The sequence below is a fragment of the Aotus nancymaae genome, unplaced genomic scaffold (genome assembly GCF_030222135.1).
Source record: "Aotus nancymaae isolate 86718 unplaced genomic scaffold, 86718_ANA_hifiasm-v0.15.2.pri h1tg000014l, whole genome shotgun sequence".
NCBI classification, from domain to species: domain Eukaryota; kingdom Metazoa; phylum Chordata; class Mammalia; order Primates; family Aotidae; genus Aotus; species Aotus nancymaae.
In genome coordinates, this window is record NW_026988425.1 from 49763409 (window position 1) to 49781810 (window position 18402).

Sequence of the window (18402 nt, forward strand, 5' to 3'; positions counted from 1 at the left end):
ACCATAAAAATGGGCAACCAGCAGCCCTTGGGGCTGCTCTGTCTATGGAGTAGCTATTCTTTCATTCCTTTACTTTCCTAATAAACTTGCTTTTACTTTACTCTGTGGACTTGCCCTGAATTCTTTCTTGTGCAAGATCCAAGAACCCTCTCTCGGGGTCTGGATCAGGACCCCTTTCCGGTAACAGTACTGCCAGTTACAGAAGTAAGCCAACGGAGGTCTCTTTCTGGAGATTATACTTCAAACAAAATGAATCCTTTCCTGTGGTATAGAAACCACGTCCACCCCCAGAGGACACAAGACATGGTGGGCTGAGGCCTCTTCCTTCCTGGCAGCTTCTCCGTTCACCTTCTCCCCCATGGGCCTCTCAGGCTCCTCTCTGCCATGCTTTCCCCACTGGGTCTGTCATGACAGTCTATGCTGGGATCCTAGGGATCCAAAAAGTGAAAGTGACCCCGGAGTCTACGGGGACAATCATTCTTGTTCCTATGCAGAATCTGGCTTGGGGAACTGTAATTTCGATCTAAGTCACTGTTACTGGATTAGAAATAAAAGAGGAGTCACACAGCAACAAATTCTCCTACTTTATTTTGTATACATTTCATGATCATGGGGACTACAGTGACACTGCTTTTGTCTCACTTTTTCTTCAAATAAACATTAAAGACTCAGTTAAGAATGTACTCTATTAACACTGATGCCATGAAAACGTCTTTTAAAAAATGAGGTATTTGGCTTACTGTCCCAAACAGTAGAGGTTTGGGCAAACTGCAGAAATGGTCTAGTAAGTAAGAAAATGAAAGTGAATATACTGAAACATAAAACAGAAGAAGGATTTGGCAATATGTTGCTGTGACACCCTGAGAATCTTTATTGTAGGCAAAATAAATCCACCACTTTTTATCTCTAAAAGTAAAACCCAGCATGATTTCTTCCTAGGGCATACACTTCTATTCAGAAAAGATCACAGAATGAAGAGGGGAGTTAATATGAGAAAGTTAAGACCCTAAGATCATTCTTTTGCCCCTTTCCCCACCCCAATACAAAAATACTCATTAATGGGCCACTATTTCCCTTGCTTTCAAATTATCTTAGAAAACATTTAGAATTACACAACAGCAGCATTTACAAGTGAATTTATATAGAACTGTTGTCAAGGCTCAAAATACCATGAAAGCTCTTGAGAAAACAAACAGTTGAGGTATTTCACATAAAAAACTGAACAATCAGGTTAGCCACACCCAAAACGATGATGAAAACGTGAAAGATTAATTTAGGCCACGTCAGACGCTCTTCTTGGTGGAGGGAAATTATATAGATGAGAGATGGATATATGAATACAAAGGCCAGGCCACATGCTGCTCCTGAGTATCTGCAAAATAAAAGCTTTTGGGGTTAATATTCATCTTTTACTTTGCTTTTTCTGATTTACAACTAAGGTCAACATAGTACAATTTAAATCTTCCTCAATCTGATATCTCAACAAAAGTTATTTTTGATTCATTTGTTGTTGATATAAAGCATTTGGGTTTAAAACTTACTTTACTTGCTAAGTTAATATAAAATATGATTTCCTGCTCATCTTTATAGCATGTGCTTGACAAAGAGTTTTTATTCATCCCTCAAATCTCTGTAGTTCTCTGTGTTTGAGTGAGTGATTGTGGCTACTTCCTCAGAAACATCTGGAGCTAGGCCTCCTATCTTTGATCTTTTATAAACTAATTACTTATTCTGAGTTTTTGAGGTACCGTTAGCATCTGTTTAAGTATGAGAACAGACAGATAAATGCCATCATGGCATTCAGCATGATTATCAAAGATAATAACAAAAATACTTAGACATGAGACTGTGACAGAGAAATATGCACTTTCTTCTCCTTTTCTCTATACTTGGGTTTTCTTGAGGAACAGTTTAATAGGAACTTGTAAGCCCATTACATTCAATAAGCATGAGGTTTTCAATCTCCCCCTCTCGCTCCTTGTTACTTAGGTAACACTTAGGTAAGTGTATTAAAAAAAAAAAAAAAAAAGACTCATTCTCATTCCTGTTGTCTATAGTAAGAGAAATCAGATCATTCTAAATCCCAATTTCCCATGAGAATTTGAGGTACAACTTTATTCCTACTCTATTCATCCTGTCATGTTTTTAGAAAAAGGATATTAAAGAAAGCCATCTTGGGTCTAAACTCTTACTTACCTCTTACTTTTTGACTACAATTGATATTGAAACATATTTTGATTAAGGAACTTAGAATTGATTAAGGAACTTAGAATGGATTAAGGAAGCTTTGACAAATAAAGGATCTCCCAGGTACTCCCAAAAAGTTATACATATATTAAAAATAACTTTTTATTTTGGATAGAGAGAGGAAATAAAGTGGAAGATGATGAGAAAAAGAAAAAGAAAATGATGCCTGAGGCTAAGGGATAATGGGGCTTCTAGAGTGAGTTCTTCACCAGAACAGACAGAAATGGAAGATAATGAGCATCTTAACTGACACCAAGAGGCTGCATTTGAATATTAGTAGTTTTGAATACTCATAGGAATTTCATACAATTAAATTAAAACAACAATGACAACAGGAAAAGCCTAAAAATAAAGACCAATATATGTAAGGGCATCATTCCCTTACAAGGCAGTACCTTATGATCCCGCCTATGTTTGGGTAGAAACAGGCCATGATCACTCCAGCTCCCACAATAATTAGATTAAGAATCAGCACGTGGAAAATGCTAGAAGTTGAGAAGAGAGTTTGGAGGAAAGAAAAAATATAAGAATAGGCAAATTATAACCACTAATATGAGAATACAGATCATTCTTAACATTAAAATCAAAATGTCTTAAGCTCAATAAAATCACAGCAAAAACAGAAGGCAATAGTAGTCCCCAATTTTGGTAACAAGAAACTGAAATTAGCTCTTTTGTGCAATTATACTGGTTAAATTTGTAGAAGCACACTGGTAGTGTGCATCAGAATCTACCTTCTTTGATCTATGATTCCATTTGGAGTATCCTGAGAAATAATCCAAACAATGAAAATGCTATGAATATGAAGATATTTATGGAAAAAGAGAAGCATCCTGGGCATAGTAAGGCAACAATTTACTTGATAGAATATGTTAAAAATTATTTAAAATAATATCACTATTACCTTGTCAGGTAAAATACTACCTAGGCAATTCAGAAAAAAGGCCAGCTAGATTTTCATTACACAAGAAAACCCCAAAAACATTTGAAAACAATATTAGAAGGATATACACAGAGAAGGCAGTAGTGATTCTGTTACAATTTGGGGTTTTGGATAATATTCCCTCTTTTCTATATTTAACAAACTTTTCATAAAGTGTTTGAATTACTTTTACATTAAAAACACTATGTTAAGGGAAAGACAAAATGGGCAGGTTTTTATTTTTCAGATTTAACCACTTAAAGCTACTCACTACCATGAGCAGAATATTGACTAAATACTTTAACTAGATATTAACAATTCAAGGTTTAGAAATCAATTTTGGACACAAACAAAAATAATGTAGATGAAAATCTGATGCTGAAGAAATAACTCCATATTCCCTGAGAATGTACATTTCAAAGCAACCCTTTGGGCCCAAGTTATCAGAGGTTAATTAATCCCAGATAAAGATTACAGACAGGATTAAAAACAAAGAAAATTATTTATACAAATAAGTGGTTAGTCATATACCCTGATGAATTAGAAAGATAATAGGCTTACAGATCTTACCTTTTACCCAGAAACTTCTACTTTAAAATTGCATCAGAGCATTTGGGTTGGTTCCAAGTCTTTGCTACTGTAAACAGTGCCACAATGAACATACATGTGCATTTGTGTTTATAATAGAATGATTTATAATCCTTTGGGTATATACCCAGTAATGGGATTGCTGGGTCAGGGCAACCCAAATGCCCATCAATGACAGACTGAATAAAGAAAATGTGGCACATATACACCATGGAATATTATGCAGCCATAAAAAAGGATGAGTTCATGTCCTTTGCAAGGTCATGGATGAAGGTGAAAACCATCACTCTCAGCAAACTGACACAAGAACAAAAAAACAAACACCACATGTTCTCACTCATAAGTGGGTATTGAACAATGAGAACACATGGACACAGGGAGGGGAACATCACACACCAGGGCCTGTTGGGGGGTGGGGGGCCTAGGGGAGGGATAGCAGGGGGTGAGGGTATTGGAGAGGGTAACATTAGGAGAAATACCTAATGTAGATGACAGGGGGATGGATGCAGCAAACCACCATGGCATGTATATACCTAGGTAACAATCCTGCACAACCTGCATATGTACCCCAGAACTTAAAGTATAATAATTTAAAAAAATTGCTTCAGAGCTTTGAGGTATTGGCTGGGCCTTTGTTATTTCCGTATTGTAAAAGGAAACAACTTTGTATATATAGATGGAGGCAGTTGCACCCATCTGTATTCCTTTTCTAAAATTTTAATTAATTATTATTATTTTTCTAAGAGACAGGGTCTTGCTCTGTCATCCAGGCTGTAATGCAGTGGTACAATCATGACTCACTGAAGCCTTGAAGTTCTGGGCTCAAACCATACTCCTGCCTCAGCCTTCTGAGTAGCTGGGACTACAGGCATGTGTCACCATGCCCAGCTAACACCCATGTTTTCCATACTGTATTCTTTACTGCCAAACACTCTCCAAAGATTAAAAAAGGTCCTTGATAAAGGAGTAAAACATTAATTTTGCTAAATCTCATGCTTTGAATACCTATCTTTTAAATATTCTGTGTGATCACATAGGAAGGTCATAATGAAGCACATCTGCTGTGTACTGCAGTACAGTACACAGGAGGTCTTGAGGAAAAATACTTGTGTGGCTGAGATGGAGGGCAACCTAGCTGATTTGCCTACCAAATGCTATTTTTAATTGAACTGCAGTTAAACTGTGGTCATTCAAACTCAGGTGTTTGACAGACATTTCCCTGAAAATGAATGCTATGAGCTTGTCACTTCAAGGAAAACAACTAGCAGTATTTGTTGCCAAAGATAAAATTAAAGCTTTCAAATACAAAAGAGAATTCTGGAAAACATGTATTTGCTACTCTGAGCTCGAGTTTCCCCGTTTAAAGGCTCTTATGATAAAATTGGTGATACTATTAATGAAAGTGGGTTTTGATATTGTAAAATGAAGTGTGTCAACATTTGGAAGATCCACAGAACTCAGTGAAACAATATTTTCCAAATGACTAAACAGATGTTACAAAATCATGCATGCCTAAAAGATCCAAAGTGCAAGATAGGCCAACTGGCTTTCATGTAAACAAATTTCAGATTCCACATCACAACTCCTAAGAAGTTACTACTTGTCAAGTTTTGGCATAGTATCAAAGAAGAATATCTACAATTATATGAAAATGCTATTCAAAGTACTGTTTCTTGGCCAGGTGTGGTTGCTCACACCTGTAATCCCAGCACTTTGGGAGGCTGAGGTGGGCAGATCACAAGGTCAGGAATTTGAGACCAGCCTGGCCAACATAATGAAACCCCGTTTCTACTAAAAATACAAAAAAAAAAAAATTATTAGCTGGGTGTGGTAATGCATGCCTGTAGTCCCAGCTACTCTGGGGACTGAGGCAGGAGAATCACTTGAACCTGGGAGGCAGAGGTTGCAGTGAGCCGAGATCATGCCACTGCACTCTAGCCTGGGTGACAGAGTGAGATGCTGTCTGAAAAAAAAAAAGTACTCTTTTTCCAACTATCTATGTGAGGCTGGATTTTCTTGACAAATCTAAATGAAAACAGCATATTATAACACTGAATACGGAAATAGAGAGGAGAATCCAATTGTCTACTAGTAAAGCAGACATTAAATAGACGTTTGCAAATGTAAATTAAAAAAATTTTTTAAGTAGTTATTTTTAATTTTTTTTATTTTTAATTTTGGTGGGTACATAGTAGGTGTATATATTTATGGGGTACATGAGATGTTTTCATACAGGCATGTAATACATAACAATCACATCCTGGAGACTGGGGTGTCCATCCCCTGAAAGTGGCTATTTTTTATAAAAATGTTATTTATGTTAACAAGTAATAGTTTTATTATTGATTTTAAAGAAATTAAAAATACTTTAAATTCTGTTTTTTAATATTTAAATACTGATAGCTATACCTGCATAAACAAAAGATCCTGGAGCCCTCAATACATTTTTAAGAGTATAAAGAGGTCCTGAGACAAAAAATTATGCTCCAAAGTATGCACACTCTATAGGGTGCTTATAACCGTAAGATAAATGAAAACGACAGTGTGTTCTTGGTGGTAAGGGAAGAACACAATGTAATGTGTTCTTTGTAATGTGGACACAAAAGGGAAATCTCTGACTTTTTCCAAGAAGAAAAAATATTCTTGTAAAGATAGCCACAATTCTGCAAAATAATGGCAGAAAACAGGAATAATGTATTTGCTTAGCATTTTTCATCTATGAGTTCATTGTATTTATTTTCTTTGGTGAATTATAAATACAGCTGAGTCGAAACACAACCAGAGGCTTATACTTACTGAGCTCCAATCTTCAGGATGATAACATTAGAACTGTAGCTGCTGCTGTACTTGTCAGTCCTTGAGACCTGATAACCCTTGACTTTTGCTTTGTTTTGAAACCAACATATTTATGGCTAAAATTATTTACTGAAGAAGCAGACTACATCAGTTCATTTTAAACTAGAACTGATTAAGACCACTTGTTTAGTTGGTTACTAAACAATGCAATTTTTTCCAAATTTATTCAAAAGTTATCTTTATTTAAAAGAACTTGCCGGGCGCGGTGGCTCAAGCCTGTAATCCCAGCACTTTGGGAGGCCGAGGCGGGTGGATCACGAGGTCAAGAGATCGAGACCATCCTGGTCAACGTGGTGAAACCCCGTCTCTACTAATACAAAAAAATTAGCTGGACATGGTGGCGCGTGCCTGTAATCCCAGCTACTCAGGAGGCTGAGGCAGGAGAATTGCCTGAACCCAGGAGGCGGAGGTTGCGGTGAGCCGAGATCGCGCCATTGCACTCCAGCCTGGGTAACAAGAGCGAAACTCCGTCTCAAAAAAAAATAAATAAATAAATAAAAAAATAAAAGAACTTATTCCTAATAAAAGTAGACTAGGTTCTTTTCACTAGGATGAACCTATAATAAAACTTAATATAACAGTAGGAGTTAACCAAGGGTCCACAAGAAGGCTGCAGGGAAACTGTGAAGTGACATGTAGAAATTTCTCTTGGATGAGGGTAACCAGCTTTGAACAGATTTTCAGAAGAACTCACAACTCTTTCATCCCCAATAAGGAGTTAAAAATTATAGCAGTAATTTAAACTTGTTATATATCAAATAAAAATTATATATCTGATCTTCAATTGTAAACAGTTGGTCATTTATGTAAAACTGCATAAATGTTAACGAATGTATAAGTAAGGATTGTTGGACTCAGAAAACCATACCCAAAAATGAAAGCCTCAGAAACAAAAGTTTTGCTCTGACTTTCTGAATCTCAGTCCCATTCTTCCCAAGTGAGCTTAGAAACTAGAATCCCTCTTCCCCAAGGTGGAACATAGAAACTTTTTCCCCCAAGCTGGCCATAAAATCTACTCTAATTTCCCTCTATTTCTGTATAAAAACTAGCCATAAAAAAATGATCTGACCTGTCTTGTTTGACTGAAGGTCATAAGACTCCCATTCCAGAGAGGGTTCTGCCCCAGGCTCAGATGAAAAAAACATATGCTCAGAGAGGCCAAGAATCTAGACAGAGGGGCCTTGCTGGGTTTCCCCTCTCAGTCTATTAGCATTAGACATGGCTGTCCACATAAACCTAACCATAAAAATGGATAATTTCCCCTGTATTTTGGTGTCTTCATTCTAAAGGCTCCCATGTAACATAAAACCACATTCAAATACATTTATATGCCTTTTCTCCTCTTTTTTTTTTTCTTTTGGAAAGAGGGTCTCACTATATTACCCAGAGCGATGGCGTGATCTTGGCTCACTGCAGCCTCAGTCTCCTGGGTTCAGGTGATCCTCCTCCTCCCAGCTCAGCCTCCTGAGTAACTAGGACTATAAGCATGCCCCACCATGCTCAGCTAATTTTTGAAAACTTTGTAGAAATAGGGTTTCGCTATGTTGTTCAGGTTGGTCTTGAACTCCTGGGCTTACGCGATCCTCCTGCCTTGGCCTCCGAAAGTGCTAGGATTACAGGCATAAGCCACTGAGCCTGGCCCTTTTTGCCTATTAATCTGCCTTTTGTCAGTCATTTTCAGCAAACCTTCAGAGGGCAAAGGGCAAGTTTTCCCTGGGCCCTGACAGTGATATTTAATGATTTCAATGACCAATAATTAAAATAAAAGTGTTGCCTCTCATTAACCAGACATTGCCAACATATGTACTATACACTATAAACTTCTTGGCAATGTGTAAATCAATAGCAATTAAATAGTAAGATAAATATAAATGATATCAGAGCTAATTAAATATACTGGCTGGAATAAACTTTAAATCATTCTAGACAAGGGAGTGGCTTCTATTTTTAAAGCTCTTCAGGGAAGAGGACACCAATGATCTATCTTTAGTCACCACATTCATTAGGCATTTTTATAGCAAAAGGATCAGTCACACTTAAACTGACCTGCTTGCACAGTCATTTGTTGTTTGGCACATCTTGCTGGTCAAGAGAAGAGCCCTTACCTAGGATAAATGTCACCGAAGATATGGCCCAAAAGCTGGACACGAGCCAGGTAGCCTAAGAGTGGGTATACAGTCATCATCTGGAACAGCAGGAATATCCTTGCAATGAAGGACAGGATGTCACTGCTAGGGAAGTTGTCTAAAAAATTCTAATCCAAGAAAGATAATGAGGTCATTTTACAAATCAAATTCAGTACACACACATTCATAAAATGGAATGTCTTCTGTTTATTTTGAACACAGGCACAGGTGCTACTCCAATTGTGGTTTGTGGACTAGTGCCCATCCACAACTACTTGTTAAGTATTTTTTCAATGAGGTAAGTATATAAATTGAAAGAGTTTAGAAACTTTTACAGAAACCTGACATTGCCACAATTTTATTCTATTTTACAAAAGTATCAGTCTGCAATATGACATTAAGGCAACAACAAAGACAATTTTGTCCATCACCACAGACAGATGGAGAAAGCACTGCTCTGTATGGTTCAAGGAAAACACCAAAGTCTGTTTTAAAGATTTAAAGAGCTAATTTAATTCAATAGCATTTTACCCTCTCTGGCTCTCTTGCTTTCCTCCTCTAAAGCACTGCAAGCACTTTTGAAGTAAAGTTGACAGAATAAGGTGAGAGTATGTCTATCACCTACTACATCATTGTTTAGTCTATCACTAAATTGAAAAAGATTTATCTCTACTTCCTTTTGTGACTCTTTTCTCCATTTTGGTTTGGTATCTTAAAGTTAATTACTCAGAATTTTAATTTTTTCTTTCAAATAAAAATACCACAAATATTCCTATTCCCAAGGGAATAGACTTTGTATGAGTTTGTTCATATCAGGGAAATTTTCAGCAAACATTTGGTTGCCAAAGAACTTCTGGAGTCAAGGAAATCAAGGGAATAAGAACATTTCCAAGCTGCCGTAATAGTAGTAATTCAAACTAATTTCTCTTTTAAAGATGAGAACACTATTAACACGATTCTGCTGAAATAACCATTATAATTCAGCTGTAATAAATCACATTGTATGTTCCATTGCACTCTATTAGAGGAATTTCTTCTGACCAGAAAGTAACTTGTGAAATGTTATTTTTTTGTGAGAAACTCTTCAGTCACATATAACTAAAGACTATACTATTGCTAAGTTTTTGTTGGGTAAAATCAAAGAAAATATTAGTTATGGCAATCTTTTATTAAAATATTTTTTTCTTTTACTCTGTCTCTCTCTTCTTTTTTCTTTTTAACCCTCTGGTAACTCATAGAATATCTCTCTCTCTCTTTTTTTAACAGTCAAATATTCTTTTTTTCTTTTGTTGCCTGTCACTCAGTATAAGAATGAGAGTCTGATTAATCCTTAGGGTCTGATAAACTAAGACTCTAGTTTATCTGAGGGCATTTCCGATGTGGGCTTTGGAAAATAGGGAGTGCAATGTATTCTCTGTGGAGGTTTTATAACCACATGAGCACTGCTTTTACCAGTTCCCCACAAAAAGAGAAATACATGTACATAATAGAAGTCATTTATTTGAGTACCACAAGATGCCTGGTATGCGGTACATTATCTCAGAGTCCATCTAAAAATCGAATGGGGTACTTACTATACTATTTAATGGAAAAGAAAAATAAAGCTTAGAAAGAAAAGGGAAGCTGCCTAAGTTTGCATACTTGGAGTAGACAGCAGAGATGGTATTAAAACCCAGGTCTATCTGATGTTATTGTATCTTGCCACTGTATCACCCTGCCTACTATAAATACATGAAGGTATACACAATCACACAGAGAGGGTACACAGTGCCTTACCTGCTCAATACAATCTTTGGATAATGGAGGTGAAGGAAATGAAGCAAAAACCAGGACTCCAATATAGAGATAAGTTAATGTCACCAGCATATAAGCAATGCACAGGTCCCTTACCTGTAAATACAGAACAAAAGTCCCATAATACTGAAGACCTTGCAGTAAGTCTACCTGAATAGGCTAAGAAGATTAACAAATAAATACAAAATTTGTCTTTTTATCTTATGTATGTGTGTACATATTTCTAGATATTCAATCTGTTCACAGAAAGTAGTTAAAAAAAACCACATACTTTACAATTAGTCTGCCAATTTTTTTAAAAAAAGTAGTCTGAAGTATGTAGACTAAGCTACCTGTTGGCAGACTTCGAAGTTAACATAAACAGTGGTTTAACATGACTGAAATTCTGAATTAATTTCAAAAGATGATTTAGTTACCAAATTATAAAATATTTAACTACAATAATAAAGCTGAGGAACAACAAGAAAGTAAGCATGAGCTACTTCAGTATCGTCTGCAACATTTTAAAATTCTTCCTTTGGTAAATTAACTTACATCATTAAAACATGCCTAGTCCACAGCAAAGAACATATTATAATATATTTAATAAATAAAGCTAGTTAAAGAACAGACAACAAGCAGTATTAAAGACATGCTTAAAAAACCTAAACAGTAAACAAAAGGAAATCAAAAGGCAGCTGTTCAAACAGCTGCACAATGTTACTGGAATCAGCAAACAAACACAGAACATTAAATAAAGTGGACTGCTTTCTTCTACTGCAGTTCCCACCCTCCCAACCTCCCATCTCCATGCAAAGTAAAAAGCTCCAAGATATTTAATGTAGCCAGCTGTCCAATCCAAACAGAACAGACTCCCCAGCTCAAAAATCTGGTCTTCATCACCACTAAAGTATTAGCCAAACAATTCATCACAACTAAATTATAGCAACAAGCCTATTTATTTTTCACTTTAAACAAAAATAACTTTGAAAGCTAAGGAAACAAATTAGAAAAAAAAATAAACTTAAAAACATTTGATAGCACAATAAGAAAACTGGACATTTGGTATTAGAAAACATTTCTGACTTTTTGGATTACTTTCTTCCTTAAATGGGCTAAAGTAGTAGAGTTTTATAAATCTGAATGTTGATAAATGCAGTTAAAAAGTGACAAGTTTTGAGAAATCTTAAGGTCAGGTCTAAATTGACAATCAGCTTGAAAGCAAATCAGGGATTTAAAACCCCAAATTAGATGGTGGATAAGCCCATGGAGCTAAAGCCTTATGCAGATTGGTTCCAGCCCCCTCAAAATGCTTCTAATGGTTTAGGAATGAGGAAGAGGATGACCAAACCTCCAGGGGGGTTTTCAAAATCATTCCTCTTTAGTTCATGAAGCTGTAGGTCTGACGGGAAGCCAGACTTCAGTCACCCCTAGGGTTGCCTCAGGATCTTGTGTGGGATGAACAGCAATGAACCAAGCCAAATAAACTTTTTCATCAAAGAGCAGTAGTTTCCCATTATGTTGTCTGAACGTCATTCTATACTCAACCTACTCAATGCCACTCAAGAACAGAGGTAGCCTTGTAAAAAAATCTTGGGAGGCATAGCAGCTGTGCCTGAGACAGCTCTGTATGGGATAGCCACCATTCCATAGACAGTTTTCAGCTTATCTACTACCTGATCACCATATTATTTTGGTCTAACTTCTTGCAAAGAAGCATACTTTGGGGGAAATCTGATGAAGATGCAAAGGCTATCGTGCAGGGCTTCCAATAAGAGTTTTCCTCTCTGCTTCTCTGTTCTCATTGTTATATATATATATATATATAAATAAAATACAGCAACTATTCCACTGTACTGTGATAGTCATTAATTTTTATTATAAAAGTAATCAACATGCATGATATAAAGAATTTCAAGTGCAGATAAAATGTCCCTTGACATCCCTAAAATAGCCAAGGTTAATAGTTTGGTATCATGTTGGTTTTTAAATTTTTCTCTAAATGTGTCTGTACCACAAGACTCTGGGATTCTGAGGACAGGGACCATGTCTTTTTCTTCTTTATATCCTCAATATCCAGGACCATACCTGGTACATAGGAGGAACTTGGTAAATGTAGATAAAGAAGAATAGCCACATTAGCTTTATTAAGTGCTTGTAGGTGCCAGGCTCTGTTGCTAAGCACATTACAAATGTCATCTCATTTAATCCTCATTACAAGCTTATAACATAGATACCGTCATTTTCTTCATTTTACAGATGTAAACTAAGTCCGGCAAGGTTACAAAACTCGTTTGTGGCTGCAAAGTGAGTATCTGAAACCAGTTTTCAAATCAAGATCTTTCTAGTTCCAAATTGCAGGTCTTTAGCTACTATGATGGAGAGCTGACTAGTCCCCAAAGCAGTTGTGTCATAGTTAATAAACAATAATAATAAAAGAGGTAACAAGTTATGAGTAACAAACTATACAATAGAACACTTACAGAGATGATTCCATATTGAGATACTAAAATTGGAAAAGTTCTATTTCATAGTACTCCAACATACATTCAGTAAAAGTGGCTCAGGAGTTGCATACCTATTTTCATCTAAATACTCTAATGAACAGAAATGATGTTTTTATTATAAAAGCAGCTGAGGTTTAGCATGATGCTGGGAAACATGCCACTTATGAATAGTATACACATATGTGGGCTTTGCTATTCTCTGGCTCAAATGCAAGCTATTACTGTATTAGGCCTAAAGATATGGCCTCTTGAAAGCCCATTTAATGACACAGGACAGAAAAAAAAGCTGTTCTTTAGAAAATGAAGCTCAAGTAAAAAAATGTATTTAAAAAGAGACATAAGTGACAATATAAACTGGTAATTATGTCAAGAAGCCTATACTTTAATAAGGTAACTGATTTTGCCTTGTGAATAAGAAATGGCTGGCAGAGTTGATGGTAGAAAAGTAAAGACAGGTAGAATGCCAAGTCAGAATGAAAACTGGATCTACAACAGGCCCAGAAGTGGGTCTGGGAGCACATTCTGTTTGTCAGACATGGTTTATTATTTGTTCCACGTACCGTTCATAGTGAAAATACTAACCAGTGGAGCATTTACTAACAAAAATGACAGAAACTGACCACACAGACTGACCCCAAACATTTACATAACTTCTCCTGGTATACAGCCAAGTAAACCACAGATTCATATGAAGAATGAAAAAGTAAATAAAAAAATCAAGATATAAGGCATTCCAAATAGTTTTAAAGAACAAAGCAGGGTAATACAACTAAACACAGACAGACAAAACAAAACTAAATAAAAGAAGCACTTAGAGGTTCTGATTCAAATACAACGAGGAAGTATCAAGAGGTCAATCCACACAACAACCAGGGGGTTTACAGGGACTACATATTTTGGTGATAAGAAACTAGTTGGATGGTCTTCAGCTCCCTAACCCCTCTTTTTGGTAAGATATGGCAAAAGAATAGAAATGATATCCCATTTATACATATAACAAATTAGGTTTAGTGGGGAAAAAAACTGTATGAAATGAAGTTGAACTTGGAAAACCTGGAAAATTTGATCACTACACCTACTTAGGAGTTTGTTTCTTTCTTTTCAAATATCTTTAGCTCCAAGTCCAACTATAGTTAATACAGAAGAGGAGACCTTTCCAATTTTTTGTTTTCTTTTCTACTTTCAAACCTTTGTTTACTGAGCTTGGAATGATCCAGTATCCACATTATGAATTCAGAGTCCCTGGCAAGCTTTACATTTTCTGACTTTAATCTCAATATAATATTATGCAATGATATTAACAGGACTTCTGTAAGTCAAAGTACTTACTGAAACCTGGTGAAAGTTATAATCATTCAATAAATCAAATGACAAAGTTTTTCTCAGAATATTGTACCCATTTAGCTTGATTTTTGCTAACATATAAGCCAATTTCAGTATAATCAAAAGGAAAGTGTATATATTTACATGTAGTTAAAGTGTTTAGAATGTTGCTGGCACATAGTGCTTCATAAATGTTAGCTTTATCCTTAGTAATTATTATTTTAAGAAGTTAACATGAAAGTACAACTAAATTTTTGAAAGCTAGACCATCACTTCATATCCCAATTTCAATTAAGACAGAAAAAAAATCGCCCATTTGAACCTTTGTGTTTTTTTTGTTTTTTTTTTGAAATGGAGTCTCGCTCTGTCACCCAGGCTCGAGGGCAGTGGCGTGATCTCAGCTCATTATTGCAACCTCTGCTCCCCAGGTTCAAGTGATTCTCCTGTCTCAGCCTCTCGAGTAGCTGGGATTGCAGAAGCCCAACACCATGCTCGGCTAATTTTTCTATTTTTAGTAGAGATGGGGTTTCGTCCTGTTGGCCAGGCTGGTCTGGAACTCCTGACCTCAGGTGATCCAACCACCTCAGCCTCCAAAAGTGCTGGGATTACAGGCCTGAGCCACCACTTCTAGCCATTTAAACCTTTGCTTTTAAGCCTTTGTTTTAAAAATATTTTCTGCAAGTGACAAAAGGTGAATCAAATTGTATTAGCTGAACCCAATATAATAGTTCTACAAAGCCCCAGTCTCAATACTAAGTGGAAATAACTCATTTTATGGTATTTACATATGAAATACAGATTTCGAGGCCCACTGAGTGTTCTACTAAGCAAAGCAAAGACATGTCTTCAGTCCTTGGGAGACCATAAATTAAGAACACCCATCTCAATCCAGCACTGAGCTTCTTACAATGGGGCATATACACCTCCAGATAAACTGGTGTCACTTTCCAAAAAAGCAATTCAACTTGAGAATATTGGTGAGCGAAAAGTTAAGCACAGACAGTCCTCACTTTGCAGGGTAGTATGAGACTATAAAAATTACTATGCAACCTGAAACTGTGCAAAGAGATCACGGTAATCAATGGGAAAAATGATAATTGTTCTATGATCTTTAACAATTGTCAAAACATTAAATATTCTCACTGTCAGTTACAAATCTATGGGGAAATTTAAAAAAGTAAAACATTTTTTAAAGCACATTACAATATCAGAAATATTGAGAATTAAAGTATTTTATTTTTTTGGTAAAAACTTACCAAGAATGGTCTGAACTATATTTGCCTCCTTCTTCTCATTGTATAACTTAACAATATGGAGCAGGCATCTTTTCCATGCCTTGGTGAACTGTCATACTCCTTTATCCTAACTGCACCGGCTTCTAACATTTCATCTTTTGTGCTTTCAATGTTATGAGACATCTCTGAGAATTCGATTAATGTGAAGTTTTCCGACCATGTCATTTCCTCTGGGATAGCTTCATTCTTGTAATCATAACCACTTTCCAAATGCAGGTTGATAAGCTCACCTTCCTTAAGTTTCTCTGGCTACATATGTAGAGTCTCTGGTATGACAGCAGTGTCAACATTTTCACAACTGGCTATTTCTTTTATAACTCTATTTATAGCATTCAATTCAAATTTCACTTCTAGCATTATTGTTTTGTTTCACTGTGGCAACTTTGTCTGACAATTCCCTGTTCAAGTATCCATTTTTATAAAATATGTCAGTTTATCACTGGGAGACAAGGAGGTAATACAACTAACTATCTGCTTTGCAGACTTTACAGTGAAAAACACACACAGTGACCAGTCACTAACAGACTTTGAAAGAAGTTATGTGATTGGTTACTAATCATCATGTGCACTTGTTATTTATGTAGTGCTTTGTGAAGTGAGGGCTAGCAACTACTACTTTACAAGTACGAATAGTTCAAATCTTGTGGTAACTGAGATTTGAAACAAATGTTGTTAGGAGGAACTGATGTAATTTAACTAAGCCAGATTAATGAAATTGGTGCATCAAAGAACCATGCAACATGAGAACTGCCTGTAACTTAACTCATTATTTTCAGACTGTTTTTGAGTAAGACAAACTAATTATGAGCATGATAAAAATATGTGTGAATGTTTAAGATAAAACATGAGACTTCAGTAAGATTGTATTTGTCTTCCCCAGATTCCCAGGTATACAAGGTTGTTCTGTTATTAGGGAGACTTCAGTGGTAAAGTTTGAGAAATGCAGCCTTATGGATAGGATCATCCAATACATGAAAATTCTACTTAATAAAATGAGTTTCTAGGGCACTTGGCTAACTGGGCTTACAAGAACCGGCTATAAATAATAGGAATAAGAGGGGTGAAAATACTAAAAATTTCCAGTCCCTATTGTATGTTAGATCATGTTAACATCACAATCCTGATTAGGTAGCTATCATTTTTACATATGACAAAAATGAAATTTTAGGTAAGATCACCAAGATAAGAAATAGGAAAAATCCAGATTTACTCAAGTCCAACTCCATTTACAGGTAACATGCTACATGTATGGTTACTAAAGATGAAGACGGAAGAGCTTAGTTAACATTTTTGCCCTAGAGAGCTTACTTCCTCTACTTAGAAAGGTTTTTGCCTTCTTAATGACTGCCAAACATTACCCCTTACTCAAAGCCTTCTTAGAATCTCCAGGCACAGCAAATCCTTCCTTCTTTTGCATTTCAGTAACAACTGTATAGACCTCTATTAGAACTTCATTATGACTTTTGTTTACAAGGTCAGATGCTGTTGAATTGAGCTCAAAATCTGCAGACAAGTAACTGGTTAACTTCTGCTTGCTTTGGGTTTAGTTCGCTTTACTTTTCCTGTTATCTAAGGTAGAAGGATAGGTTTCTGAGATCTTCATTTTTAGTGTGGGTGTTTACAGCTATACATTTCCCTATAAGCACTGTGTTAAAAAATCTCAAAGTATTTTCTAATTTTTCTTGTTATTTCTTCTTTGACTCATTGGTTATTTAAGAGTATGCTGTTCAATTTCCACATATTTATGAATTTCCCAAATTTCTTTCTGTTACTGATTTGTATCTTCACTCTATTATGGTTAGAGAACATACTTTGTATGACTTAAATCCTTTCATTTATTGAGAATTGTTTTATGAAACAGCATATGGTCTATCTTGGAAAATGTTCTTACGTATTTAAAAAGAATGTGCATTCCGCAGTTGAGAGAAGACTTTTATAAATACATATTAGATTAAGTAGGTTCACTGTGTTTTTCATGCTTCCTCTATCCTTACTTATTTTCATCTATTTGTTCTACCAATTTCTTGAAGGAGGGTGATAAAATGTCCAATTATAATTGTGGATTTGTCTACTTCTCTTTTCAGTTAGGCAATTGTTAATTGATTTATTTGGAAGCTCTGTCACTGGGTGCATATACATTTAGGATTATTATGTCTTCTTGATGATTTGATCCCTACAGATGATTATGTAAGGCTCCTCTTTATCTCTGGCAATATTCCTAGTTCTAAAGTTGACTTTGTCTGATATTAATGTGGCCGCTCCAGCTTTCTTATGTTTAATATTTGCATGGCATATTTTTATGTTTAACATAACTTCCTTATTGACAATATATAATTAGGCTTTGTTTTTTTTAAAGAAGTCTGAAAATCTCTTTTATTTATTTATTTATTTGAGACAGTGTCTTGCTCTGTTGCCTAGGCTGGAGTGCAGTGGCATGATCTCCGCTCACTGGAACCTCCATCCCTTGGGTTCAAGCAATTCTCCCACCTCAGCCTCCCACTGAGTAGCTGGGATTATAGGTGTGTGCCACCATGCCTGACTAATTTTTCTATTTTTAATAGAGATGGGGTTTCACCATATTGGTCAGGCTGGAACAGATTCCCCTCCTGACCACCCCCCCCGCCCACAGCCTCAGCCTCCCAAAGTGCTGGGATTACAGGTGTGAGCCACCACACACAGCCTCTTTTAATTGCAGTGTCTGGACCATTTATATTTAATGTAATTAGCAGTACAACTGGGTTTAAATCTACTATGTTGTTATTTGT

General features: G+C 36.0%; 1 protein-coding gene across 5 annotated transcripts in view; it reads right to left on the reverse strand.

Moving 5' to 3' along the window:
- Positions 1–567: 567 nt before the first annotated feature.
- Positions 568–18402, reverse strand: part of SLC38A9 (solute carrier family 38 member 9) — an 80578-nt gene continuing 62743 nt past the window's right edge. For 4 of the 5 annotated variants that reach the window (XM_012457300.2, XM_012457301.2, XM_064375982.1 and 1 more), the window contains 4 exons: positions 10516–10629; positions 8719–8867; positions 2643–2732; positions 568–1372 (listed from right to left, as the gene is read on the reverse strand). In XM_012457300.2, coding sequence (XP_012312723.1) covers positions 1207–1372; positions 2643–2732; positions 8719–8867; positions 10516–10629 — 519 coding nt within the window. In that variant the 3' untranslated portion in view covers positions 568–1206. The remainder of the gene's footprint in view (positions 1373–2642; positions 2733–8718; positions 8868–10515; positions 10630–18402) is intronic. The other variant, XR_010342588.1, reaches the window with a different exon arrangement.